General features: G+C 54.2%; 1 protein-coding gene and 1 pseudogene across 2 annotated transcripts; one reads left to right on the top strand and one right to left on the bottom strand.

Moving 5' to 3' along the window:
• The first annotated feature begins 689 nt into the window (after positions 1-689).
• Positions 690-19,172, top strand: LGALS9 (galectin 9). Of its 2 annotated transcripts, XM_050763231.1 has the most exons (10): positions 690-841; positions 7,694-7,785; positions 9,849-10,050; positions 11,497-11,607; positions 14,547-14,582; positions 15,098-15,148; positions 15,783-15,824; positions 16,580-16,668; positions 16,820-16,982; positions 18,407-19,172. In XM_050763231.1, the coding sequence occupies exons 1-10, from the start codon at positions 803-805 to the stop codon at positions 18,551-18,553; spliced, it is 972 nt and encodes a 323-aa protein (XP_050619188.1). In that variant the 5' UTR covers positions 690-802; the 3' UTR covers positions 18,554-19,172. The 2 variants fall into 2 exon arrangements, with proteins under 2 accessions (XP_050619188.1, XP_050619189.1); XM_050763232.1 differs by lacking the exon at positions 16,820-16,982 and having other exon boundaries at positions 18,407-18,485.
• Positions 19,173-20,941: 1,769 nt separating this feature from the next.
• LOC126938272 (nitric oxide synthase, inducible-like) overlaps positions 20,942-26,831 on the bottom strand; it is a 45,579-nt pseudogene continuing 39,689 nt past the window's right edge.

The raw sequence follows: 26,831 nt of genomic DNA on the forward strand, positions 1-26,831 counted from the left end.
AGCCCCATGTCACTTGAAATGTTCTATTATGTCCAAGACTTCTCTCCCCATCCTAAAGCGCAGAAAATAAAGATAGAGAAGAGCAGGAGAAGAAAGAGACATTCACCGAGAGGGAGGATCAGAAGCTCCTGGGCACCCCATACTCTAGAATAAAAATCTTCATTATGGTGTTTTTTTTGCAAAATATTCCCCTCTACGTAATTATGTTTTTACATGAATAATATAAATTTAAAGAGGAGAAACACTTTTTGAAGAGTCTGAGAATCTTCATATAGCTCAGGCTACCATGAATTAGCTGTGCGACCTGGGGCATGCCCTTTAGACTCTGAGCCTCAGCTTCTCTATATGTAAAATGGGTTGAAGCCGCCCTTCCCCACCAGCACCCCGTGCACAGGCAACGCCCAGCCCCATTATTTTCTGGACTCCGTGGCCAAGCGTGCTCAGGACACACAGCCACATACTTCTGGGCAGTGTCATCTGGCAACTCGCTGTCATGTCAGTGTGGTCAAGCACTGTAGACCTCTATGAACCAAATATGCTTCAGGCTCGGATTGAGCACAGGAGAGGGAGGAGGGAAAGGTCACTGGGACTGGGAGTGCCCACTTCCCTCTGTGAGCGTCACTGCAGTTCACCCAGCACCCTACCTTGCTCTCTCTGGACCCACTTCCTCTTGCTGCTGGCTCCTCCCCATTGAGTAACAGCCAAGTTGCTTTGGTTTCTATTTCTTTGTTAAGTCGTTTCCTCTGCAAAGGACTTCCTGGCAGGTGTGAAAGGCAGCGGTGGCCACAGAGGCGGTGGAGAGATGGCCTTCAGCTGTTCCCAGGCTCCCTACCTGAGCCCAGTGAGTTCCGGGGCCGTGGGCACAGGGCTGCCTCAGCCAGGGGGACACAGCCCTGGGGCTCTGAGGAAGCAACTCCTGGGTGGCAGGGGATGGGGTAGGGGCAGGCCAAAGAGAACACAAGCAGGGCAGAAATGTCAGTGGAGGTCATCCTGGCACACCTGTGTCACACTGAGCTCGCTCATGCCTGGAGGGATGCTCGTCCCCACGAGTCATGGGGTTGACATGTTGACTGAGCTGTCCCGTCCTGTCCTGTGTGCTCAGGGGGAGAGGTGTAGAGCGGGATGGTTCATGTAAAGAGGAAGCAAGCATGTTTCTGGGACAGTAAGGACACTATCCGGCATGGTAGTTAAGGGTGCTTACTGAGAAGATGGCCTCCCTGGGTCCAACCATTTACTGACTAGTGGTCTCTGGGCCTCAGTTTCCATATCTGTAAAGTGGGAATAATACTTGAGCCCCCCATTCCCAGAGTTGGGCTATGGATTAAGGAGGTAGTGTGTCTAGTGTGTTTGAATGGTGCCTGGAACACTGTCAGAGCTTTGGGAGTGTTTCGTGTTATTGGGAGTCTGGGGGCAGCAGGGAAGGCCTCCTGAGGAGGTGTCTGTGCTCTGAAGGGTGAGGCAGAGTTAACCAGGCATGGGCCTGTGAGGGCATCCGCAGAGGGGCAGTGTCAGAGGTGAGAGGGGGCGAGGACTGTCCCTGCAGTGTGGGGTCAGAGGGCTGCAGGTGCCTTGCTGAAAGCCTGTGAGATTTATGAGTCCCCTTCATACAGAGAAAATTTCAGGCTCAGGGAGGCGAAGGCCAGTTGCCAAATGTCCCCAGATGGGAGTGGCAGCGCCAAGAGCCCAGGAACCTTCAGGGGTCACTGTGTCCTGGGCCGGGTCCTGACATTGGATCTCACCCCGCCTTGGCAAAGAGCTTCCCGAAGGGCTGGAGAGGGTGGGCTGATGGGCCCTTCCTGGGTGGGGAGGCAGGGTGCTGAGGGCAGGGAAGCTGCCAGGGCCCACCTCAGCAGAGGTCAGGGTCGAGCTTGGGTGCCCTCTGGTGACATTGAATCCAGAATGAGGCTGCCTAGGTTCTGGTCTGCAGGGCTCGGCTCTGCTTTCTGAACTCCAGAGGAAGAGTGGAGAAAGGAGGCCTGTTTCCTCCTGGCTGTCACCAATGACCCCTCAGCCACCCTGTGGAGGCTCCTGAGGTAGGACCTGCACAGATGGGCACTGGGGGAAGCTGGAACAGGCCGCAGGTTGGGGGTCTTAGGGTCAGCAGGTGCTGCTTTGGGCATGTCACCCTGTCTCTGGTTTTCTGTCTGAGAGGGGATCCCAAAGCTTCTTCCAGGTTATTTCAGGTTCTGAAATATTATTCTAGTGGCTGATTTTTACTTTCTAATCTTTGGATTCAGAAGGAAAATTCTCCTATGGACATCAGAGAGTTAAAACAGGGCCTTGGAGCCCAGACAAGAAAGACGGTCAGTGCAGCCCCCGTGGGTGTCCAGAGCACCCCTCTACCCCACAGGGCTCCCCTGGGGTGGGACACTTAAGCCTCACTCGGTGACCCCTCTGGCAATCGGAGCCACACTTCCTCCACGTGCCGACAGTGGGGGAAGGTCACGGGGTTCGCTGTCCTGCTGAGGAGGGCTGAGTGCCAAGAGGGCCTGGCTTGGAAACGTCACTCCCTCTTCTTGTCCGGCCTTATCTAGCTCAGCCTCTTTGGAGGGCCGTGGGGAAGCTGGAACCACCTGCTGTGTGGCCCAGGAAGCACTGGGAGAGCCAGGAATAAGGACGTTCCCAGCTTCCTCGTGAGAGGAAGCCTGTGTGGTGGTTAGAAGTGTGGGTGCTGGGGTTCAAATCCCAGCTCTGTTGCTGACCAGCTGTGTAGCTTTGGGCAAGTGACTGAACTTTTCTGTGCCTCAGTTTTCTCATCTGTAAAAGTGGCCGGGGTTGCTGTGAGAATAAATGTTCCTGGTCATGCCCAGAGCCCTCATGGACACACATGGATCCAAATGCCACAGTAGCCTTAGTTGATCAACCTCAAAACAACACATTTGTTCTTACAGTGTTGGAGGTCAGAAGGCTAAAATCAAAGTGTCGTGGAAGGTGGCCAGCAGGACGGTGGAGGCTCTGAGGGAGTGGGGCACCTTCACTAAGAGCCACGTACTGGCTCCTGCTGGCGGGCAGTCTTGTCCAGCCAGGCTGAGCTCCCCACTGTCGGGGCCAAGCCTGGGTGTCCTCTGGTGACGCTGAGTCCAGAACGAGGCTGCCCACATTCTGGTCCGCAGGGCTCAGCTCTGCTTTCTAGACTTCCAGATAAGAAGAAGAGGAAAAGTCCCTGGTCTCTGGGCACAACCAGGAACAGAGAGCAAGTTCTGACTCAGCAGAGGGATCGATTCGTTCCATGCAAAGAGCTGCACTGTTAAAGGCTGGCACGAGCCGGGGCTCAGCACATGGCATCGCACCCAGTCCTCTCAGAACCCTGCCGGGTGGTGTTACTGTCCTACCACTCAGAGGAGGGAAGTGGGGCACAGGCAGGTCAAGCGACTTGGCCAATATCAGAATTGCTAGTGTACATGAGCCCAGGCCCGTGGGACCATAAATCCAGTGTAAAAATCCATCCTCCTGCACCCTATGGAACAAAAGTAGGTCCAGTTATTTTCCTGGGTTTCCTGGACACACAGATCTAAATTCCACAGCAGCCTTGGCTGGCCAATCTTAAAACAACAAATTTATACTCTTAATGATTCTGGAGGTCAGATGTTAAAATCAGCGTGTCAGCAAGGTTGTTTCCTTCCGGAGGCTCCAGGGGAGAATCTGTTTCTTTTCCTTTTCCAGCTTCTAGGGGCTGCCTGCATGCCTTGGCTTATGACCCCTCCTGCCATCTTTAAAACCAGCAGCTTTGGTTGGGCCCAGTGGCTCATGTCTGTAATCCCAGAATTTTGAGAAGCCGAGGCAGGAGGATCCCTTTAATCCAGGAGTTCCAGACCAGCCTGGGCCACAAAGTGAGACCATGTCTCTACAAAAGATAGACAAAAATTAGCCCGGTATGGTGGTGCATGCCTGTAGTCCCAGCTACCTGGGAGACTGAGGTGGGGGGGTCACGTAAGCCAGGAGAAGTGGAGGCTGCAGTGAGCTGAGATCGTGCCAACACATTCCAGCCTGGCTGACGGAATGAGATCCTGTCTCAAAAAAAAAACCCAAAACAACGAAAGAAACAAACAAACAAATACACAAACCAAAAAAAAATACAAACCAGCTTCTTCTTGCATCTGTGCTCCTGTTGTCACATCTCCTACCTCTGACACTGATCCTCCTGCCTTCCTTTTATACGACCCTTGTGATCACATTGGGACCACCTTTAAAATCAGGACAATCTCCCCATGCCAAAATTATTAATTTAATCACATCTGTGAAGTCCCTTCTACAACATATTCACAGTTGCTGGGGATTTGAATGTGGATGATTCTGGGGGGTGGCCCACTGATAACCAGTGTTATAAGTTTCTTATAAATCCTTCCAGAGATATTTTATCTATAAATAAATAAATAAATAAATAAATGCAAGTCCATAGCCTTCCCCCATTCACTTTTATACAAATGGCATCATTCCATATCGGTGCTCAGAGTTCCGTCTTCCTCTTTTTCTTTTCTTTTTAAGGCTACACAGAACCTATTATATGGAAATACCCTAATTTATTTCACCTTTTTCCTGTCAGAGGACTTTTAAGCTCTTTCCAGTGTTTCCTTTATAATCCTTTGTGTTATAATGCTGCAATGAATAACCTTGTTTGTAGGATGATATTCAATTTAAAAACTCACTTTTCAGGCCAGGCATGGTGGTTCATGCCTGAAATCCCAGCCCTTCGGGAGGCCAAGCCAGAAAGATCACTTGAGCTAGCCTGGGCAATACATAGAGACCCCATCTTTACAAAACGTTTTAAGATTAGTGGGGCATGGTGGCATGTACCTATTGGGTCCCAGCTATTCAGGAGGTTGAAGCGGGAGGATTACTTGAGGCAGGGGGTGGAGGCTGCAGTGAACCATGATCACACCCCTCACTGCACTGCAGCCTGGTCAACAGAATGAGAACCCATCTCTAAAAAAATAAATGAATAAATAATCTTGTTTTTCAGAATTGTGGGGACACTATTAAGATATTTTGAAACCTCACAGAGCTTTTTTGGGGAACTTCTTGCCTTGGAGATTAGCCTGCTCTATCCCACCCCATGATCTGTACTTGCTCTTTCTGCCTCCTGGCTTCCTTGTGTGTACTTGCGAGCCCATGTGCATCACGCTCTGCCTTCAATTCTAGACGCTGTGGTGTGAATACGCTTGAGTGGAGGCCGCATGCTTCCCAGGAGGGTGTGTATTTCCAGCGTTGACTCTCATGATAGTGTGAAAGGCTCTGGAGAGAATCACAAGCCTCCACAAACAGGCAAGGGGAAAAATGTTCCACAGACATGTTTCAGGGACAACAGGCTTCCCGATCCTAGGTCATGCTGGTCCATACCTGGATCAGGCTGACCCTCCTTCCCCCACACTGCGGGTGTAGACAGGGACAAGAAAGAGAAGTCAGAGACACAGAGAAGCTGTGCTTTGCTTGAGGTCACTAAAGTACTTAATGGCAGAGTTCAGAGCTGACCTGAGGGGCAACAAAAGACACCCCCTCAAATCCATGGGGAGCAGAGTCTGTCTGAGTCAGATCCCAGATTTCCTGGGGCTTTCACGGAGCCAGGTGTGTACACTGAGCTAGGACGGGTTTCCCAGGGTTCTGTGTGGTCACACAACTCAACAATACAGACCAGAAAGCAGTGGGCAGTAGGCTGAATTTGGCTGGCCGGTGTTTTCTGTTTGGCCTTCACAGTGTTTCTTCTAACTTGTTATTATAGGAAATTCAAACATGCAGAGGGAATTGTACCATCAACAACGCACACCCATCACTCTGCTCCAACAACGATCAACACTGGCCTATCTTGCTTCATCCTATACCCTCCCTCGCTTGCTTCCCTTCCCACCTTCAGATATGTGGAAGCAAATCCAGAGATACCATTCCATTGCAAATATTTCACTGTGTATCTCTATAATATGGGAATTTGGGAGGTTTTGAGACAGGACCTTGTTTTGTTGCCCAGGCTGGAGTGCAGTGGCGTGATCATGGCTCACTGCAGCCTCCACCTCCCAGGCTCAAGGGATGCTCCCACCTCAGCCTCCCAAGTAACTAGGGTTAAAGGTGTGCACCACCACACCTGGCTAATTTTTTAAATTTTTTGTAGAGATGGGGGTCCCATTATGTTTCCTGGGCTGGCCTCAAACTCCTGGGCTCAAGTGATCCTTCTGCCTCAGCCTCCCAAAGTGCTGGGATTATAGATATGAGCCACTGTGCCCAGCCAAGAACTTTTACATAATCCTTTTTGACAAATTTTTTTCCCCTAGAAATTAGAAAGTTTTATAGAAAAAACAATCCAGATTTCTGTCTTCTCTTAAAAATTTGGAAGCTCTGCCAATCCTGGGCCCAGATGGTAATCACTGGTTAGCGCTGAGTAGATGTTGACTTTTTAGATGAGGGGTGTGACGTCTACTTTGCCACAGTCCCCGCCACTCCCTACCTGGCCATCTGACTCATAACACATCCCTGCCTGGCTCCTTTAGTCATTTAATTTGTGTTGGAAATTGACCTAAAGGAGATATTAGAGAAGACATTAAAAACTTGAAGAATGTGAAAATCAGCCAGGAGATAGAACTGTGCTTTAATGCGGGTTATAGAACCACACTGGATATGAGGCATTTCGGAATAAACTTTGAAAATTGGAAGTATCAGTTTGTGAATTTTGCTCAGAGAGACCAAGGTGGAGGGTGGGTGACAGTGGAGAAGCATCTCCTATGTGCCAATCTCTTCCATCACAGGCCTTTTCTCACGAAATCATCAGTCACATGCAGTAGGAGAAACACCTTCCCATTTTACAGATGAGAAAACTGAGGCAAAGAGAGGTGAAGTAGGCTTCCCAAGGCCACTCAGGTCATGAGCAGCAGAGCTAGGATTCAGACCTGACTCTGAAGCGATGCATCCTCCCCATGGTCCATCACTCATTTAAAGAGCCCTGGACAGAGAATTTGACAAAGTGGTAGCCCGTGGGGCCTGGGATGGGTGAGGAAACTACACTAGGGCTTGGGGCTGCTGAGGGCCTGAGGGAAGGAATAGGGAGCCCGAGGGCAGAAGTAGAGGAGGCGGCTGCCCCATAGCTGCAGAGGGCATCTGGGAAGAGGCTCTGCTGAAGGTGGCCAGGAGGGCAAAGGTCACGGTGGCCATCGTTATATGGTGGTGGTGGGGAGAGGGGCATGGCTTCTTCTTGACCCTCTTGGGTGAGTCAAAGATTTACCCTCCAGACCCCTGATGGGTCTCTTTGGCCCCTTGAGCCTCCTGAGTCCCCAGCCAGGGCCCTGGGCACTTTGCTGGGAGCTTGGCAGGAGGTCCGGCAGCCCCCATTACTACCTAGTTCCTTACCAGCCCGGGGCGTCCGCCTGCCTCTTCCCTGCCTGGAAGGAAGGCCTTCAGCCTGGTGCGTTCCTGATGCAGCCTCCACCGCCTCTCAGACTCTCACACAAGCTCAGCTCCCTGTCGTGTCCTCTCAGGGTCAGGCTTCTCCTTATCACAAGCTTAGACTGTCTGAGTAACTAATTGGATTTGTGTCTGCCTCCACACAGGACCCTAAGACCCCTGGGGCTGAGACTCCGTATATACTGGTCATAGCCGCACCCCATCCCCTTGCATGGCGCTGTCACACCCAGGCCGGCCACTGACTAGCGCTGGAAGGCAGCAAACAGGAGGCCGGCCACCTAACTGATGGCCCCACACCTTCTCCCTGCAGGCCATCCCCTTTTCTGGAACTATCCAAGGAGGTCTCCAGGACGGACTTCAGATCACTGTCAATGGGACTGTTCTCAGCTCCAGTGGAAGCAGGTGTGTGTGTGTAATGGATGGAAACTTTTCACTCCAGCCTCATCCCTTAGTAAACCACCGGGCCTGGGAGCCTGGGTTAGTTCAAACAACAACATCCAAGCTCACGTGCCTGGCTCAGGGGAGGCCCAATGCGTCCCTAACCCATGCTGCCGGGCACCACTCCGCAGGCACAACCTGCAGCCAGGGGCGCCATTAACCTGGACTCCGGGATGAATGGGGCCCTGGGAGCTGGCGGTCTAAGGAGGGAGTGGGATGGTCAGAGTTGGAGGATTATGTTCTGGGTTGAACCTTGCACACTGTGACTAAGAGTTACAAAAATCAAACCTCCTCCATTTCCCATACTGCTCTCATCCACTCTGAAGCTCTCCTTCTGCTGATGTGAAAATATTGAAAATCGCCATCAAAAGTAATTTGGTCTCTTTTGGTTTCAAGGCCTTTTCTAGAAACTACTAAGTCAATTAAAATACTAACATTGTATCAGGGCAGTTTCCCACCCCCTCCTCCCTCCCAAGGTGGGCTGTCTGGGAACAAAGAGGAGCTTACGTGGCTTCTCAGGGGCTGGGAGGGCCCCCGACCCTCACAGAGGTCTGGCTGCCCCCTTCTGAGGCACCCTGACCGGGTGGCACAGAGGTGTGCAGCTCTCTCCTGGCTTGCTGGGAGACCACGGGTGGCTGCCTGCTGAAGTCTGCGGGGCCCACAGAAGAGCCTCTGGTCTCATGGCTCGCTCTCCGAGGTCCCAGGGGACCTCTCCTTAGGACCTTCTGGGCCTCACAGATCCCAGTTCAACCTCAGCTCAGCCACCTAGATTCTTGGTGACCTCCTCCACCATTGCCATCCTGCTATGGGACTTCTCTGAGAGCCTGCAGTGCCCCCAGGAGATGCCAAGGGCAGGGAGGCCCCTGATCCCCCTGAACCCTCCAACCAGGGAAATCAGGACCAAGCCTCTGATCTTCCACCCCTTCCTCTCTCCCTCTCCCTCCGCCTCCCCCACCTCCCAGCACCAGGAGGGCTTCCCACTCCCATCCTGTGGAACAGACAGATCCTACCTCAGAGGGCGCTCTCCTCTCAGGAGCTTTCTGCCTCTCCCTTCCTTGGGGCAGGAATTTCCAAAGGACTACAGGGATGAAGCTGAAGGACTCCAAAGGAAAAAATACAAGCAGAGATATTTCAGATGCAATCTTCTCCATTTATTCATTTAATTAACTAATTTTTTTCTTCTGAGACAGGGACTTTTTTTCTTTCACTCAGACTGGAGTGCAGTGGTATGATCGTAGCTCACTGCAGCCTCGAATTCCTGGGCTTGAGCAATCCTCCCATCTCAGCCTCCAGAACAGCTGGGACTACAGGAGTGCACTATGATGCCCAGCTAATTAATTTTTTTTTTTTTTTTTTTTTTTTTTTGAGATGGAGTCTTGCCCTGTCACCAGGCTGGAGTGCAGTGGTGCTATCTGGGCTTATTGCAACCTCTGCTTCCTGGGTTCAAGCGATTCTCCTGCCTCAGCCTCCTGAGTAGCTGGGACTACAGGTGCGTGCCACCATGCCCAGCTCATTTTTTGTATTTTTAATGGAGATGGGGTTTCACCATGTTGCCCAGGCTGGTCTCGAACTCCTGGGCTCAAGTGATCCACCCGCCTTGGGCTCTGTGTCCAGCCCCAATTTCACATGCTCTTTCCATTTGTTCTCTTCTTTCCATGTGCTGGCCTCCAACAAGTGTCCACTGGCACGGGAGGCTGTCTCTTCTAGGCATGCTTAATGACATCCATCTTTGGTATCAATTGGGAATCACTTTCAAAGACCTATGCTTCTTGTTTGCTAATACCAGCACTTTGCCTTAACCATTTTCTACGTATTTTTAGCAAATCATGCTGTAAAGGCGAAATGTAATAATTAAAACAAAAACACATTAGATCCAAATTAGAGAAACAAAAACGATGCCAACCAAGCAGTCTCTGCCATGCAGGTTGTGTGCAAGATCCCAGACAAATGCAAAGCACGGGTGCTCCTGTGCCTATCACTGGCAATAAACCATGCCACAGAAGACCGTTTGCTTTTCCTGGGCCTAGGTTTGCTGTGGACTTTCAGACCGGCTTCAGTGGAAACGACATTGCCTTCCACTTCAACCCTCGGTTTGAAGACGGAGGGTACGTGGTGTGCAACACAAGGCAGAATGGAAGCTGGGGGCCCGAGGAGAGGAAGATGCACATGCCCCTCCAGAAGGGGATGCCCTTTGACCTCTGCTTCCTGGTGCAGAGCTCGGATTTCAAGGTGAGCAGGAATCCCCTCCCCACCTCTCACCCCCGGGACCCTCAGCCCTATCAGGTGAATGGCTTTTAAGTAATCACTTTAATTGACATTCAGCCAGAGTGACACCACTATACAGATAACACAACCATTTCCTTGTAAGGTGTTACCCATGGCTGCGCAGTCTCCTTCTGCACCTTCACCTGAATCTACAGGTGCGCCTGCTGTTTCTTTTACTCTGAAAATAAGAACTAGGGGAGTCATCACGTTGCTGTTTGGTGTTGTGTGTCTTTGAATTCCAAGCTCATTCCATTCCTCTGCTGTCACCATTCCTCCTCTCCAGGTCGCTGGTAACATTTATTTTTCAGCGACATTGTTCCAGCCTTTATCCAGGGTCTATTAAGGGTATAGTTTTGTAAGCACATTGCAAATTACCTTTGCAAGCAGAGTAGGTTTCTGGGCTTGAGAAGCCCATGGGTCAGTCAGTCTGAGTATGCTTATCTGAGATAAGGATGTTCCCATCCACTCAGTATGCAACCCGAGGTCACTTCTCCTCTGTTCCCCATGAGTATTTTATGCATATTTAAATAATACCCCTGCAGTCATAAAAAAGAATGAGATCATGTCCTTTGCAGGAACATAGATGGAGCTGGAAGCCATTGCAGGAGCAGAAAAGCAAACACCGCATGTTCTCACTGATAAGTAGGAGCTGAACGATGAGAACACATGGACACAAGGGGGGAAACAACACACACTGGGGCCTGGTCAGGGAGGGAGAGCATCAGGAAGATTAGCTAATGGATGCTGGGCTTGATACCTAGGTGATGGGTTGATCTGTGCAGCAAACCACCATGGCACCCGTTTACCTAGTTAGCAAACCTGCACATCCTATACACGTACCCTGGAACTTAAAATAAAAATGGAAGGGGCTGGGCACGGCGGCTCACCCCTATAATCCAAGCACTTTGGGAGGCTGAGGAGGACGGATCACTTGAGGTCAGGAGTTCAAGACCAGCCTGGCCAACATGGTGAAACCCTGTCTGTACTAAAAATACAAAAATTAGCTGGGCATGGTGGTGGGCACCTGTAATCCCAGGTCCTTGGGAGGCTGAGACAGGAGAATCGCTTGAACCACTGCACTCCAGCCTGGGTGAGAGTGACACTCTGTCTCAAAAAAAAAAACAAAAAGTTGTAGGAAAAATAAATAATAAATAAATGAAGCCCCAGGTGAGCTAAGACTAGAAAGACAAACCTACTGCAGTAAATGACCAGAAGAACGAAAACCCAACCACTGGAGCCCAGTAGAGACTCGGGTTGATGCCCTTCGGGTCACACACGTTCCTGTAACTGGCCCCACAGTGAGGCCCAGACTCAGGTCTTCATTTTCTAGAAGGAGGGTCCAGGAGCGCAGGGGGGGTCCCCATCCCGGTCTGGGGCGCCTGCCCTGGAACACGTGCTCTCCTGTGGCAGGTGATGGTGAACGGGAGCCTCTTCGTGCAGTACTTCCACCGCGTGCCCTTCCACCGTGTGGACACCATCTCTGTCAATGGCGCTGTGCAGCTGTCCTACATCAGCTTCCAGGTCAGACTGTCCACCTGGCACCGGTCCCCGGGGCTGGGATGCAGGGCCCAGCGTAGCTGTGCCTAGGCCCTGCTGGGTGGACCCAAGCCAGTCTCCTACCCAGGTGACTCTGGGGACAACCTCTGCTTCCCTGTCCCAGTGCCTGCCCGCCCCTTCTCCTCTGTCACTCTGCCCCTCCTTCTGTGTCACCTGCCTTGGTCTCCCAGACTCCTCGGCTGCCCCTTTCTCTTCATCCCTCAATTTCCATCCTGGTTAGGAGGCCATATTATTCTAGAAAGAGCCCAGGCTCAAGAACCAAGCTGAATCCAGTTCAGATTCCCAGCTCTGCCATTCATCTTCTGTGGGATCTTAGACAAGCGACTTTGCCTCTCTCAGCCTCGGTTTCCTCATCTGTAGAATGAGCATGGTCATTGCCTGCCCCCCATGGGTTGTTGTGTGGTTCGGTGAGGAGACAGATATCAGAGGTCACACAATGGCCCCCTGAGCCCACACCGGAGTCTGTTTGACCTCTGTGTTTTAAAGACTTTGAATGTGTTGCCAACATCTGAAAAGTCAGGAGAGCCGGGTACCGTGGTGGAGGTCTGCAATCCTGGCTACCCAAGAGGTGAGGCGGGAGAATCGCTTGAGCCCAGGAATTCAAGTTGTGCCTGGGCAACACAGCAAGACCCTGTCTCCAAAAAAATTTGTTTAAATAATAAAATAAAATAAATAAAACTAAAGAAGGTCAGAAGATACCAATACCACGTGAAAAATGGGAAGATTAGGGTAGGCTGGGCCCATATTCCCACAGGGCACCAGCAGCTGGATGGGAGCTGCTGTTACCCTTTTGGCATTCAAGGGAGCTCCCTGAGATGAGTGAAGCACACAGTAGGCCCTCAGCAAATCTGGGCTCCTCACCCTTTGGTCCTCATCTCTCATTCCCTCCTTCCCTGACTCTCTCCCCTGCAGGTGGAAGGGAAGAGCTGGAGGGAGACTGCCCCTCTGTGCTGCTCACCGGAGCCTGGCCCTTTCCCCTCCCGCCTCGGCATGGCCCTAACCCCCTTGCCGCATCCCCCTGCCTGCCTGGTCTCTCCCTCTTGCCCCTGCCTCTGCCTTTCAGCTTCTCCTTGGCTCTATTATGCTTTTCCTCACCAGCCGGTGCCTTTTGTTTTAACAGAACCCCCGCACAGTCCCTGTTCAGCCCGCCTTCTCCATGGTGCCGTTCTCCCCCCGCCTGTCTGTTTCCCACCCAGGCCCAGGGGGCGCAGACAAAAAGTGAGTTCGACACAGAGGCCCTGGGTGGCTGAGCAGACAGCAGGAAAGACCCAGGGTCTGAGAGGCCGGCCCCAGCCAGCAGGACACCAGGGCCTACGGGCACCATCGTGCCCACTCAAGAGTTCCCTGTCTCTGTCCGCTGGGCACCCAGAGCTGGGGCCCTGGGAGTCACCCCGGATTCTTCACTCCCCCTTCTTTATGTCTCTCCAAGGCACCAATGTATCTCCCTCCCAAAGTCACCAACATGGCCCAGGCCTCTGGGATTCCTCACCATGACGACAGGGGTCCAGTTCCTCACCCCCCACACCCAACCACTGCCACAGTGACCTTCTTATAAGCAAATCTGATCACACCCTCTCCCTGCTTAAAAATCTTAACAGCCCCAAGCCCTTCAAATAAAGCCCAAATTCCCCAGCAGGGCATACAGATTCCTCCCGAGTCTGGCCCCAGTCAACCTCCCTGCCTCACCCCCACCCCACGAAGCTCACACAGCCTCTGCAGCTCACTCAAGGCCCTCTCGGGCCACCATGCTTTTGCATATGCTGTCCCTGGTCCCAGAAGCACCCTCTGCCAGCCTGTCCCCAGCACACGCCTAATTGCCCTTCCATGCTCTGCCTAAGTGTCTCTCCTCTGGGAGTCCTCCCTTCCCAGAATATTGTTGGACGCTCCCGCCATGTCCCCATGGAGTCTGTACATATCTGTGCCATGCCAGTTCACAGCACCCCATTGTAACTGTGTTTGTGTGTCTGTCCCTGTCACTCCACCCCCATCTCCCTATGCACATGAGGCCCCAGAGGGCTAGGACCATGGCTTATTCATTTGCAGAGTGCCTGGCACTCAGTAGGGGCTCAGTGAATGAATGAATGTGGAATGTGGTTCTCACAGCCAGGAAGAATGGGATACCAGCCAGGGCAAGAACAGTCTACTGGGTGGGGCAGGATCCAGGATAAGGAGGCGAGCAGCCCTTCCTCTGGCCACTCAAGCAGTGGGGACTGGGAGGAGGGGCACTTGGTCTACACAGTCTTTCTATGGCCCATCACGGTACAGACAAGGAACCTGCCTCCTGCCACACTGACTTCAGGACTGGTTGAGCCCCAGGGAACTTTTGCAGGGCAGCCCAACTTTGACCCTGGCCTTGACCCTGGGGGTGACAGAAAGTGTGCTGGATACAGTCAGACAGAACTGGCTGCCATTTTGGATTTGGTCCCTTCCACCTGGGCGAGCTTGGGCAAGTTGCTTAATCTTTCTGAGCCTCACTGCCTCACCAGGAACACAGGAGCTGAGGCTGCTTCCCTCATTGGAAAGCACTGAAGCCCAGGAATCGACCCACAGTAGGCCTTCAACAAATACCCCTTCTCACCTTACGGGTGAGATATGGCACTGGAAGTAACGCTCTTGGCTGTGGGAGCTACAGAAAGCAGTGAGGACTCCAGCAAACCCAGCCTCCTCTCTCTGGAGAGGAACAAATGGGGATACCCTACCCCCCAACCCCAAAGCCCTGTGCACCTGGGGGTAAAAATCTGGGGGCCACGGGCTCAGGAAGGCTTGCTTGGGAGAAAGAGGGAGGCGGATGTGTCTGGGGAAGCATTCCAGAGCACAAGAGCCTCCCTGGAGTTCTGCCATTGTCTCTTCCCGTTCTCTGGTGCCCGCAATAACCACCGTTCTGACTCTCCTCACCCCTCCAGCCTCCCGGCGTGTGGCCCGCCAACCCAGCTCCCATTGTAAGTCTCTTGCTTTCTTTTTGGATCCTCTTCATTTTGGCTCTTCTGGGCTCATGGAGGAGGCGGGGCCAGGCATTGGGCCTCTCCCATTGGGAGTGGGGAGGGCAGAGGCCAGGCCCTTGACCGTCTGCCCAGCCTGGCGAGGTGGGGGGTTGGATGTGGTTGGCTGGCCGTGATGAAACAACCTGAGTTGCCAGCCTGTGGGCAGCCACGGAAGACCGTGTCCCACATTCCCTTCTCCCACCTGCAAAGGGAGGCTAGGCTGAGAGAGGTTTCCCTGAGAGGAAAGATGGGCCAGAGCCACCAGCATCCCCATCTGTCTTCTCCAGGGTTCTAACCTTTGCCCTCCCTCATCCCCTTGAGAGAAGAAACAGCTGGACCCACCCTCTGTGGGGTCTGTGGGGCCATTGGGCTGATTACGCCCCCTGGAGGTGCCTGCCGTGTGGCGCCCTCTGGTGGGAGCTGGTGGTCTTCACATGGGAGAGCCTGGGTGAGACCTGGTTTCTTTCCTCCAGACCCAGACAGTCATCCACATGGTGCAGAGCGCCCCTGGACAGATGTTCTCTGTAAGTCTACAAGTTCTGGCCAGTTCACAGCTGCACAGTGTCCTCCTTCACCAAGAACTAAACTCCCTAGAGCCCTAGAGTCAGGAAGAAAGCGGTTTAGCAAGGAGGATGGGGACATCTGGGGCTGAGTCCTTGGCACAGGTGACATGTGGCTAAAGCTGTTCTTGGGACAGCAGAGATTCTGCAAGAAGCAGGATTTATCCAGTGGTGGAAGAGGCAGGTTCCCTAGAGACCGGGAGGGAAACTGGTCCACCTGTCACCAAGTGGGGAGTGCAGTGGCCCCAGCACCCGGATGTGAGGTTCCTGGCCCTGCATCCTGGGTCCCCAGGATGTTACTCCTGAACACAGGCTTAAGCTGTTCTCCTGCTGGTGCAAATCAGGCCGGGAGTTTAGCGTTAGTGGGGCTGCCTGTGGAGGGGTTGAGGGGCAGGTGACCGTGGTGGGGTCCGGGAACATGGCAGGAAGTTCCAGGAAGGCTAACATGAAAAGGGAGGTGGATGGGAGAGTCCAAGGGCCAAAGCCTCACGAGGTCAGCCTCACAGTGGAGGCCCCTCTGGAATGCGTGGGTGCGTGTGGGTGAGTGCTCGTGCACACATGTGCTCTCCCATTGAATTTCCTGGTTTCTTTTCAACAGACTCCCGCCCTCCCACCTATGATGTACCCCCACCCCGCCTATGTAAGTGGTTTCTCAGGGAGGGCGGAGGTTCTGTTTGTGGTGGGCAGGCTGGGGGTGAAGAGCCGCTGCAGGGGTATCCACTGGCTTTGCAAAATGAAAAGCAGTCCTTTGGTAAGCTGAAGGGCTTCAAAGCATCCCAGTGAAGTAGAAGACTGTGGAGAGGAGTTTTCTTTTTTTTTTTTTTTTTTTTTTTGAGACGGAGTCTCACGCTGTTGCCCAGGCTGGAGTGCAGTGGCGCGATCTCGGCTCACTGCAAGCTCCGCCTCCCGGGTTCCCGCCATTCTCCTGCCTCAGCCTCCTGAGTACCTGGGACTACAGGCGCCCGCCACCGCGCCCGGCTCATTTTTTGTATTTTTAGTAGAGACGGGGTTTCACTGTGGTCTCGATCTCCTGACCTTGTGATCCGCCCGCCTCGGCCTCCCAAAGTGCTGGGATTACAGGCTTGAGCCACCGCGCCCGGCCGAGTTTTCAACCTTAAAACTGTCATGTCAATGTGAGCACATTGCATGGCCCTCCCTTTTCACCCCACGAGTCTTGTTGTGTTTGGCCAAAGTTCCTTTCGTGACACTAATCTAAGCCCATGAATTTGAGGAGCGCTGGAAAGTTTTCCTTTGGCTTTTACGGAACCAAGTAAAGCTGTCACGGGCTTCTTCTCAGCTGACAGCCCAGATTCATGGGAACTGGTACAGTCCTCCCCTTCCGTGTGGCAGCTGCCCTGGCTGCCACTGGCTGCTCTGTCCCCCTTCTTCCCACAGCCAATGCCTTTTGTCACCACCATTCCGGGAGGACTGTATCCATCCAAGTCCATCACCCTGTCGGGCACTGTCCTGCCCAGTGCTCAGAGGTAAGGCAAGGGCTCCAGTGACCTCTGGGAAGAGAGAGCCCTTCAAGGTCATTCCAGCCATTCCCCTGGCTTCGGGCAGGCTGCAGATGACGGGGAGGAAATGGGGCTCAGAACTCAGAGGACAAAGCTTCAGGTGGGCCGTCCACCCCAGGTTCCACATCAACCTGTGCTCTGGGAGCCACATCGCCTTCCACCTGAACCCCCGTTTTGATGAGAACGCTGTGGTCCGCAACACCCAGATCAACAACTGTTGGGGGTCTGAGGAGCGAAGTCTGCCCCGAAAAATGCCCTTCGTCCGAGGCCAGAGCTTCTCGGTGAGGCACCGCAGTCTGGAGCTCGGAGAGGCTCCTGTGGGTGCACAGGGAGAGGGGGAGGGGTAAAGAGGTCTGGGGTGCCTTGAACAGGATGGGGGCAGATGCCTCTGGGATGAGGACCCAGAAGAAGAGAAGGTGGCCAACAAATTATTATTATTATCATTATTTTCCTGCATGAAGGAAGTGTTGGGATCTGCTTTTTCAGATGAGGAAAGAAACTCACAAGTGCAGGTTACTTGCTTGCGGTCACACAGCCAGTAAGTGTCAAATCAGATCCAAGAAGGAGGTGTTTTTCATTTCTTCACTTATTCAACAACCATTTTCTTGTCACCCGCTTTGTGCAGGAAGCAGCCCGCGTGCTGGGGGCGCAGTCATGAAGCAGGCAGACCGGGTCCTGCCTCCAGGGGGTTTACAGTTTAGGTGGGGAAGGAACAAGGAAAGTAAAGCATGGACAGATTGTCACAGATAACGACAGTGCCATGCACAAAGCAAAACAGAGCGATGAGATAGAGCGAGCCTGGGAGGGGCAGCGAGGGCCAACGTGCAGAGGCACGGGTGTGGCCTGTCCAGGAACAGCAGGCAGGCGTGCTCCGCCCTGACTACACATTCAAACCACCCAGGGAGCTTACAAAGGAAATATCAGTGCTGGGGCCCCAGCCCAGGCCAGCGAGGCAGTCAGCTGAGCATTCGCATTTTAAAAATATGCCTTAAGTGATTATACTCTGCAATCAGAGTTGAAAATGGCTGATGTAGGGCTTTGCAGCCATGGAAAGGAGCTTGGATTTTAACACAGTGAAAAGCCACACAAGAGTGTTTCAAGCCAGGGAGCAACATTCTTTGATTTGTGGACAGCTGTGTGACCTCAGGCAAGTGACTTAACTATTCTATGCTTCAGTTTCCTCATCTGCAAAACGGAGCTAAAAATCATGAATTTCCTAGAGTTGTAAGAATGGAATGAGACAGTATCTGTAGCATGCGTAGGGCAGTGCCTGGCACATGGCGTGTGTGATAGGAGTGTTAGCTATTGCGAAGGGAAGGAGGTTTTAACATTTGTATCCTGACTGCCTCATGGAGAAGGCATTGGGGTGGAAAAGACAAGTTAGGAGGCTGATGCTGCAGGAGCCCAGGCCCAGAGCACTCCTGTGTGCTGGGCCCGAGGGATGCAGACAGCACAGGCCAGTTCTCCCGTCCCTGATGGGGTGGGAACAGTATTATAGGCCAGGGAACAGTACAAGGGAAGGAGCACGCACAGCCTGTTTAGTGAAGCGTCGTCACTCAGTGGGGATGGAGCGCAGGTGAGGGGCTTATTAACGTCTGAGGAGGGAAGGAGGGAGGGAGGGAGGGAAGGAGGGAGGGAGACAGGGGGCTGCAGTGTGAGTGGAGGACTTCCCAAGTGTAGTGCAAACGGCATGATCTCTGCACAGGTGTGGATCTTGTGTGATGCGCACTGCCTCAAGGTGGCCGTGGATGGTCAGCACCTGTTTGAATATTGCCATCGCCTGAGGAACCTGCCTGCCATCAACAAACTGGAAGTGGGGGGCGACATCCAGCTGACCCACGTGCAGACATAGGCGGCTCCCTGGCCCTGGGGCCGGGGCTGGGGTGGGGGGCAGTCTGGGTCTTCTCATCATCCCCACGTCCGAGGCCCAGCCTTTCCAACCCTCCCTGGGATCTGGGCTTTAATGCAGAGGCCATGCCCTTGTCTGGTCCTACTTCTGGCTACAGCCACCCTGGAACGGAGAAGGCAGCTGACCGGGATTGCCTTCCTCAGCCGTGGCAGCACCTGGGGCTCCAGCTGCCCAAATCCTACCATCCCAGGAGGCGGGCACAGCCAGGGAGAGGGAGGAGTGGGCAGTGAAGATGAAGGCCCATGCTCAGTCCCCTCCCATCCCCCACGCGGCTCCACCCCAGTCCCAAGCCACTAGCTGTCTACTCCTGGTGGGAGGTGGCCTCCTCACCCCCTCCTCTCTGACCTTTAACCTCACTCTCACCTTGCACCCTGCACCAACCCTTCACCCCCTCCTGGAAAGCAGGCCTGATGGCATCCCACTGGCCTCCACCAACTGACCGGAGTTCAGGGGACTGGACTCTTCAGGGGACTAGCTCCTTTCCCAGTGTCCTTAAAATAAAGAAATGAAAATGCTTGTTGGCACATTCATGTGGGTTGACCGTGGCTGCTTTAATTCATTTGGAGACATTTTGGAGTCTGTGGAATCAGGCAGGGGTGCTGCTGAGAGGAGTGGGACGGGAGAGCATGGACTCCCTTTGGGCAGGGGGTCCTGACCTCCCACCTCCTCCCAGAGGGTGTTGGAGAAAGTAGGCTGGGGCTCTAGCCTTTTGGGCAGGAGTCTCAGACACAGGAAAGGTGGTCATGGGGGACCCCAGGAAACAGCCCCAGGCCTCCAAGATGGGAGAGAGGCAGGGGCAGAGCCTGTGAGGGCCACAGCAGGGCCAGAGCTGGCTCCTCAGACCTGGCGTCCCAGTGGGAGGAGGTGGCTTGGGGAAGGGGTGTCAAGAGAAGCCGATCCAAAGCACCGTCTGGGTGTGTGTTCCATTGTGGGTCTCCCTGGCATTAGGGGTTAGGGCTTGTGTGGGAAAAGTGGTTCTGTGTCCATGTGTGGGGTTCTGCCAGCCACTGGGCCACCGCCAGACAACCCAGCTCCATGTCCATGTGATGCCAACACATCCTGCTCGGCCCAGCAAGAATTCAGTTCCTCAGGCCCCAGTGTAGTCTTCGGAGCGGTGGCACCAGCAGCAACTGGGAGCTTGTTGGAAACGCGGCATCCTGCGCACCCCCGCCCCCTCCACACACACCTACCTAAGAGATCAGAGTCTTCATTTTCACAACACCCCAGGGTGTCGTGTGAAGCTCACCTCAGGCAGATCACCTGAGGTCAGGAGTTCGCGACCAGACTGGCTAACGTGACAAAACCCTGTCTCTAGTAAAAATAAAAAGTAAAAAAAATTAGCCGGACGTGGTGGCAGGCACCTGTAATCCCAGCTACTCAGGAAGCTGAGGCTGGAGAATTGCTTGAACCCAGGAGGCAGATGTTGCATTGAGCCAATAGATAATGCGCCATTGCACTCCAGCCTGAGTGACAAGGGCGAAACTCTGTCTCAAAATTAAAAGAAAACAAAACAAAACACAGCACAACAACAACAAAAAAACAAACCTGGGAAGCCCTGGTACAGGAGTGGACTCCTGGCCGTGTTGCTGAGACGCACAGCTGTTGCGCAGGGCACAGAGCTTTTCTAGAGTCTGAGGTTGGTAATGCACCTTCTCCTGCCACCTGAAACTCTGCTGCTAGAAATGGGAGGGAAGAGAGAGGGGCAAAGTCGGCCAGGGCGGCCAGGAGGCAGACACCAAACCCGAGCTGGGAGCCATGTGTTGCCAGGACCCCAGTGGCCCCTGCTGAGCTCCTTCATTGGTTCTGACCAGGACAAGGAAATGGGGCTCAGTCTCTTAAGAAGTCTTCCTTGGCTAGCTCCAAACCCAGGAGGGTCCCCAGTCCCTTGGAAGAGGATGCAGTGGCTCACACTTGCCTGGACATGCTGCCTTCCCAGGGGTCACATCCATATGAGACAAATTCACATGGGACAGGTGGCCCCAGAGCAAAACGCTTTCTAAGGAAGTATCTAAGAAGAAGCTCAAGGCCTTCCCTGAAGCGCTGGCCTCACGCGAGAATCCCGCCCTCGCCAGACCCCGTGTCAAATCCTTCATGTGGGAGACAGGTCTGTGCCCCATGCCCTACCACAGGTATTTGGACAAGCACGAAGCTCCATCTGCTGCTGTCACACCTGGCAGCCATTTCAGAGGAGCCATGGCCTGCCTGGGGTGTCCCTCTATGGGGGATCTGTTCAGGCTGTGACATCCACCACCTCCCCACTCTATATAACTCAGGGCCACGTTCCCTACAAAACATCCCACCCCCCCCCACACACATACAGTGTGATTAAAGTAAAATTCCATCATATAAATATCTCCATCAAGGAACCATACAGGGAAGACTCAAGTAGCCGTTGGGAACAGACTAGGGTGTTAGTTTTTTAAACAGAGGCATAAATAACTGTACACAAGGCAGTTAAACACACAGTGTCGCAACAGCACCACCTGGTGGTCACTTGAAGTGGTGCACTCAGCAGCGGGTTCCATCTTTCACCCACTTGCCAGGTCTAGCACTGAAGATTTCGTCTCCAAGGGACCAGGGAGGCCCCAGCTTGAGAGAGGAGGCTCCGATCAATCCAGGGTGCTACTTGGTAGGAGGTCAAGTAAAGGGTTTGATGGGGAACGAAGTGAAAAAATAAGATGTGAGGCTAGGGGATATCACTTTCCTCCATCCCCCCAGGCCCTGTGACCTCAGATAATGCAGAGCTGGCTCCTTGGTTAAGTTCTGTGCCGGCAGCTTTAACCCCTCCTGTGGGCCGTCAGAGGGCTGACATCTGCAGGCTCCAGGGCTGCGCTGCCGCCTTGTCCGCTTGTAGGTAAATACAGCACCAAAGGTATCTTCATGAAAGCACTTCCGGCTCTCAGGTGGAAACAGAGACCAACGTGTCAAGTCCAGGCTGGGATGAGCCCCTGGGGCTGCCCAGCTTCCCTGTCACGTGGACCTTCATGAGCCATCTGTCTTCCCAACTGTCATACTTAGATTGTGCTGGAATCTGGTTTAGAGCCTAACCCCGCTCAGCACCTGCTCTGGAGCCGGCCCTCTAACCATCTCCAAAGCTTTACTTGGCATTCCCATGTCCTGCCCAGCGCTCACCCCCCACCCAAGAAGTGTGAACTCTAGGAAGTGTGAGCTCCGAGATAAATACGTTTGGGAAACGCTGTGTCCTTGCTTTGCTCCCAGCCTTGAAGGGTCCCGACGCACAGCAGCAGGTTGAAGCCCCCCAGAAGCCTTGTAGTAAAGCAACGTGCTTGCCTTGGCTTAACTAAGCATGTCCCAGGCTATTCGACCTTGGAACCTTTTTGATGCCAAATATCTACTGACCCATTCAACCCATTTGGGGAAATGCCTGTTATCTCCTCACTGTCCTTCCAACACGCCAGCTCAACTCCCACCCCCGGCCTTTGTACCTGCTGCCCCTCCAGAGCAGCCCCGAGTGTTTCCTTCAGTATCCACGGGGCTCCTCCTCACTATCTCGGGTTTATTCTCAGACGCCGCCTTCCAGCTCTGCCTTCCCTGGCCGCCTATTTACAATTACACTCCCCAGCGTTTCCTGGGCTGTTTCCTGCTGTTTTTCTCTGAAGCACTACACCTCTTTCTTTTGGGTTTGTCAGCCCCAGAAGAATGTAAAGAATTTTTGCCTGATTCATTTACTGGTCTCTCCCTAGCACATAGTAGGTGCTCAATAAATGTTCAGTTGAACATATGAATGTGTCTTAGGGAGAGTATGGAAGTGACAGTCACAGGCTTTGGAACCACAGAGAGGCAGACTGAACTCTAGGCTCTCACTGCTGTGGACCCCGTAGGCCCCCTTCCCTCTGAAAAGCAGGGTGCCTCCCTCATAAAGTCCTCGACAGGACTGAATGAAATGCCACATGAAAATCCCTGGCAAGCACTTGGCCCCGTGGAAACCCTTGATAAATATCACTATTATCTTCATCAGTGAAATGCAAGCCCTTGCTGCCGCGGGGATGAGGGTGAGCAGACGCCGGCCTGGGTGTGAATAAGAAGTGTGAGGTTCACACGAGGCTGACGGGGGCAGCCTTGCTCTCCCCTGTGTTCACAGCCTTGCTTTGGCCACACAGATACTTTCTGAAAGGGGGTTTGGGGAGAGGCCAAGGAGACTCTCCTGCCCCCATTCCACAGATGGCAAAATGGAACCCATTCTCCCGACTTCCCAAAGCTGCGACCAGTCCGGGATGTGCAGCGGGGCCTTCTGACAGCCCACCCAGCTCAGATCTCAGCCACTGCTAAGATTCTCTTGGGGTCCAGAACTTTTCTGGGCCTGACTCCCCTGGGTCTACCGGCCACCCCTGGTCCTGGCTCCAGTGGCCTGTGCCTTGGCCAACACCCTCAGCCCACACACCCACTACTATACCTTGAGCTGAAAGAAATAGTCCTCGACCTGCTCCTCATTCAAGTTCAGCTTGGCAGCCACCAGCTGCTTCAGGGTGTGGGCCACATCCCAGGCCATGCGCACATCCCCGCAAACATAGAGGTGGCCCGGCTCCTCATGGAGCACACGGAGCACCTCGCTGGCCAGCTGCTGCCGCAGGCTGTCCTGTACATAGACCTGAAACCAGAGGAAGTGGTGGGTCCAGTCCCCAGCTGCTGGGGACAAGGCTTGCAGACAGGCCTGCTGGCCTCAGGGAGGCGGGGAGAGGGCACTCAGGGGTGCGGAGTGAGTCCCCTCCCAGCCAGGACCTTGCACGGGGCCAGGTTCAGGGTGAGGAGGAGCACAGATGCCCCGGGGGCTGGGCTGGGAGTAGAGAGATAAATGCTGGACACAGTCCTGCCCTCGAGGAGTTGACCATGCAGTGGGGCTCCCAGACTGTCCCTGAATTTGCCATGCTTCAAAGAGCCATCAATAAAGGCAGTCCCCCCCCCAGGGCTCTGCCTGTACCCAGAAAAAGGAGCCTCTCAATGCAGACTGTCCATCAGGTCTCTGCAGGGTACGGATCCCAGGCTTCCCAGTGAGAAGGTCCAGGAGTCAGTTGGGGACTCTCTCCTCCTACTCCACACGGGCTGCCCACTGGCCCCAGCATTGGGCACAGAGCACTGGACCCGAGAGGTGCCCTGATGGGACAAATGTGTGAGGGCTGAGAGTCTGTTCTGACACCCCAGGCTTAGGAGACAAAGAGGCCCTGGGGGCAGCAAAGCCCGTCTGAGGGACGTGGTGGAAGCATCGGCCGCCCTCCAGCCTTTCTGGGCTTGAGCATAGCCAGCCTGGATCACCTCTCCCCGGGCAATTGTGTGTCCCGGGGGCCTGCTGGGGACTTCAGCAGACTGGGCTCTGGGGTTAACTCGCGTGTGACCTAGGTTAGTCCTGGACCTCTCCGGGCCTGTTGCTTATGCTGTATGACAGGGCGTAACGCTCTTCACAGCATCACTCTGATGGTTGTGAACCACCTGCATTTTAGAGCTCAGGAGCTGAAGGCTCAGTGAGGCGAGAGGCCCTTGTGGACCCAGGGCTCACCCTGGAGCCTGTGCGTGTAATGCTTCACCTGCTTTTAGGCTGCATTTACCTTGGGCTTGCCAGGCAGGAGGGAATAGACGTGTGCACCGCATGCAGCACCCGCTTCCGGGTCATCTCCAGCATCTCCTCGCGGTAGGTGGCGGTCCTCACCTGGGCGGCAGCACCAGAAGACCAGGGTCCTGCGGCCTCCCGGCACTACTACCAGGAGTCCCGGGTTGTTGTTACCAAGTTGGCCACCAGAGGGCGCCAGAGCGTCAAGTCCAACTGGAATTCTCACTTCACTCCCACAAGTATCCTAGCTAATTAATAGCATTAGCCCCGTTTTACAGATGAGGAAACTGAGGGCCAAGGCATTCAGATCACTCATCCATAGTCACACAACTGAAAGTGCGGATGTAGAATTCCCTCAGCCTATCAGAGGTCAAAAGCAGGGACTTTCCCGTTACCTCCACTCCCGGGAGAGGGAGCCCCGGCTCCAATGCTGGAGACCGGACGGTGGCCGCTCTCACCCACAGAGGCCCGCACAGGGAGGCAACTTGGGAGTCCTTCCCTTCAGAGACGTACAGGAACCGTTTGTGGGGCTGCAGTTCTGCTTCTAGGCAGGCACTGCCGCCTGGTGCCCCTCCCACCTGGGAAGCCTCCAGCCTTACCCTTGTGCTGGGAGTCATGGAGCCGCTGCTGCCAGAAACTGCGGAAGGGGGCGATGTCTGTGCCAGGCCTGACCAGGATGCAAGGATGGGAGGGGTGCTCGGGGAGCTGAAGAAGACAGGAGAAGAGGGGGCCAGTCCTCAGACACCCCGGGCCCACACACACACTGGGTGGCTGGGGAGCTGGGCCTGTGGGGGGCGGTCGTGAGGGGTTGGAGAGGACAAGCAGCTGCTATTTGATTTCCCACGTCCTGCAGGCTGCTTCACCTCTGTCCAGCCACCAGCACCTCCCCCAGGTCCTTCTGAAAAAGGGCCAAGCTCACTGGACTCTGGACCCCTCCAGCACTGCTGTCATCGTTGTCCCTGCTAGAGACAGCCACAGCGGTGTGACCCCAGTGTCTTCTTTATGAGCCAAGGGGCCCCGAGGGACACCAAAACCTCAGATCCCTCCCTTTCCTCCCGGAATCCCCAGGGATCGGCGGCCCCACAGGGGACAGAGCGGAAGCGGTGCTTACTTTCGTATAAAGCAGGGCGTTGGGTCTCGGGGCTTCAGGCTGTTGAGCCATGTGCTGCAGACGCCGTGGTGCAGGGGACCCTGGCCATCCGCAACGATAACACAAAGTGACCAACGTCCCCCACTGCCCATGCGCAAACTGTACCAGCTGCTCCGCCCACACCACGGCCTCCTTGGACGCCCCCACTCAGGCACTCTCAGGACTCAATGAGCAGCTGTTTGTCCTCCTGGTTCTGAGCGCCACCCTCTGAGAGCGCAGAGCTGAGGAAGGTTGAAAGGGACTTAGAGAGGCTGCAAGCTGCTCCTTCTGCCAATGCGGAAACCGAGTCCCGGAGAGGAAAAGTGACTTGGACAAGGTCACTCAGGTCGTGGCGGAATCAGGTGGACAGCTCAGGTTCCCTGACTCCTACTCCAGTGCTCCTTCCAAAGACTTTCTCCAGGAACACCCCCAGCTCACCTCTGAGCTCCACTGACAGCAGCATGAAGTGACCCCTCGGGGTGGCCACTGCTGTGTGCGCTCATGAGCGTGGCCCTTGCTGGCAGCAACCCTGGGTGGTGGATGAGCTCCGTGCATTTCAGCCTGCTCTGGGCCTCGCTTTCCTCCTCAGTGGCCCCTCCTGGGCTTGTAGAAACCCAGGAGGTCTCTCTGGGTTCTGTTCCCCTTACAGTGGCCCAGCACTTGAAGGAGGCCTCCCACCAACTGCAGAGGTCCCCCTGGTTTTCCTCGGGATTGAATCTTGCTCTCACAGGACATGTCGGCCTCTCCTCTCCTGGTCTGGGTGGGTGTTCTCTAGCAGGGCAAACAGTCTCTGGCCAGTTTTTATAAACTGTGTTTTTGCTTCCTAGAGGACAGATGACTCAGAAGTGTGGGCAGCTCCCAGCTTTGCCAACCCAGGCAACTCTCAGTTACAGAGGGCAGGGCAGGGGGCAGAGGCCAGTGGTGGAGCCGAGACCACCTGGACAAGACCACGTGGCCTCCCGCTCTGTGGCAGCATAAACCGGTCCCCTGCCACCCCAGCCCACTTCACTTCCCTCGGTGACCCTGACCTTTCCTTCTTGGCTTCAGCACAATGAGAATCATGTAATTATTTCTATGCCTATCTCTCCACTGCTGCCTCTAGATGCTCCCTGAGGGCAGGGCTGATGTCTTCTGTATTTCCCCACCCACCCTGGTACTGAGCATGGGAGGTTTGAAATAAACCATCACTAAATGAGCTCAGTGAGGGAATGAACAATCAATGCAGAATCTCCCCTGCATTCAGGCTGCACGATCAGGAAGACTGAGGACCACTGGCCTCCCACCAAGGGTTGGGTGCTCTCCACGTCTGATCTCATTAAATTGTCCCGAGTAGTGGGACAGTGGAATGGTGAAGGCTTGGACTCAGCAGTTGGACTACCCAGGTCCGAATCTCAGCTCTCCACTTACTAACAGTGTGACTTTCTGTGCCACCTGTAAAATGCACACAGTGCCTACCCCACATGGTAACTGATCATATACACACAGAAGGCTTGGTTTAGTGCCTGGTTCCTAGAGATCTCTCCCACACA

This window comes from Macaca thibetana, chromosome 16 (assembly GCF_024542745.1).
Source record: "Macaca thibetana thibetana isolate TM-01 chromosome 16, ASM2454274v1, whole genome shotgun sequence".
In the NCBI taxonomy this organism is placed as follows: Eukaryota; Metazoa; Chordata; class Mammalia; order Primates; family Cercopithecidae; genus Macaca; species Macaca thibetana.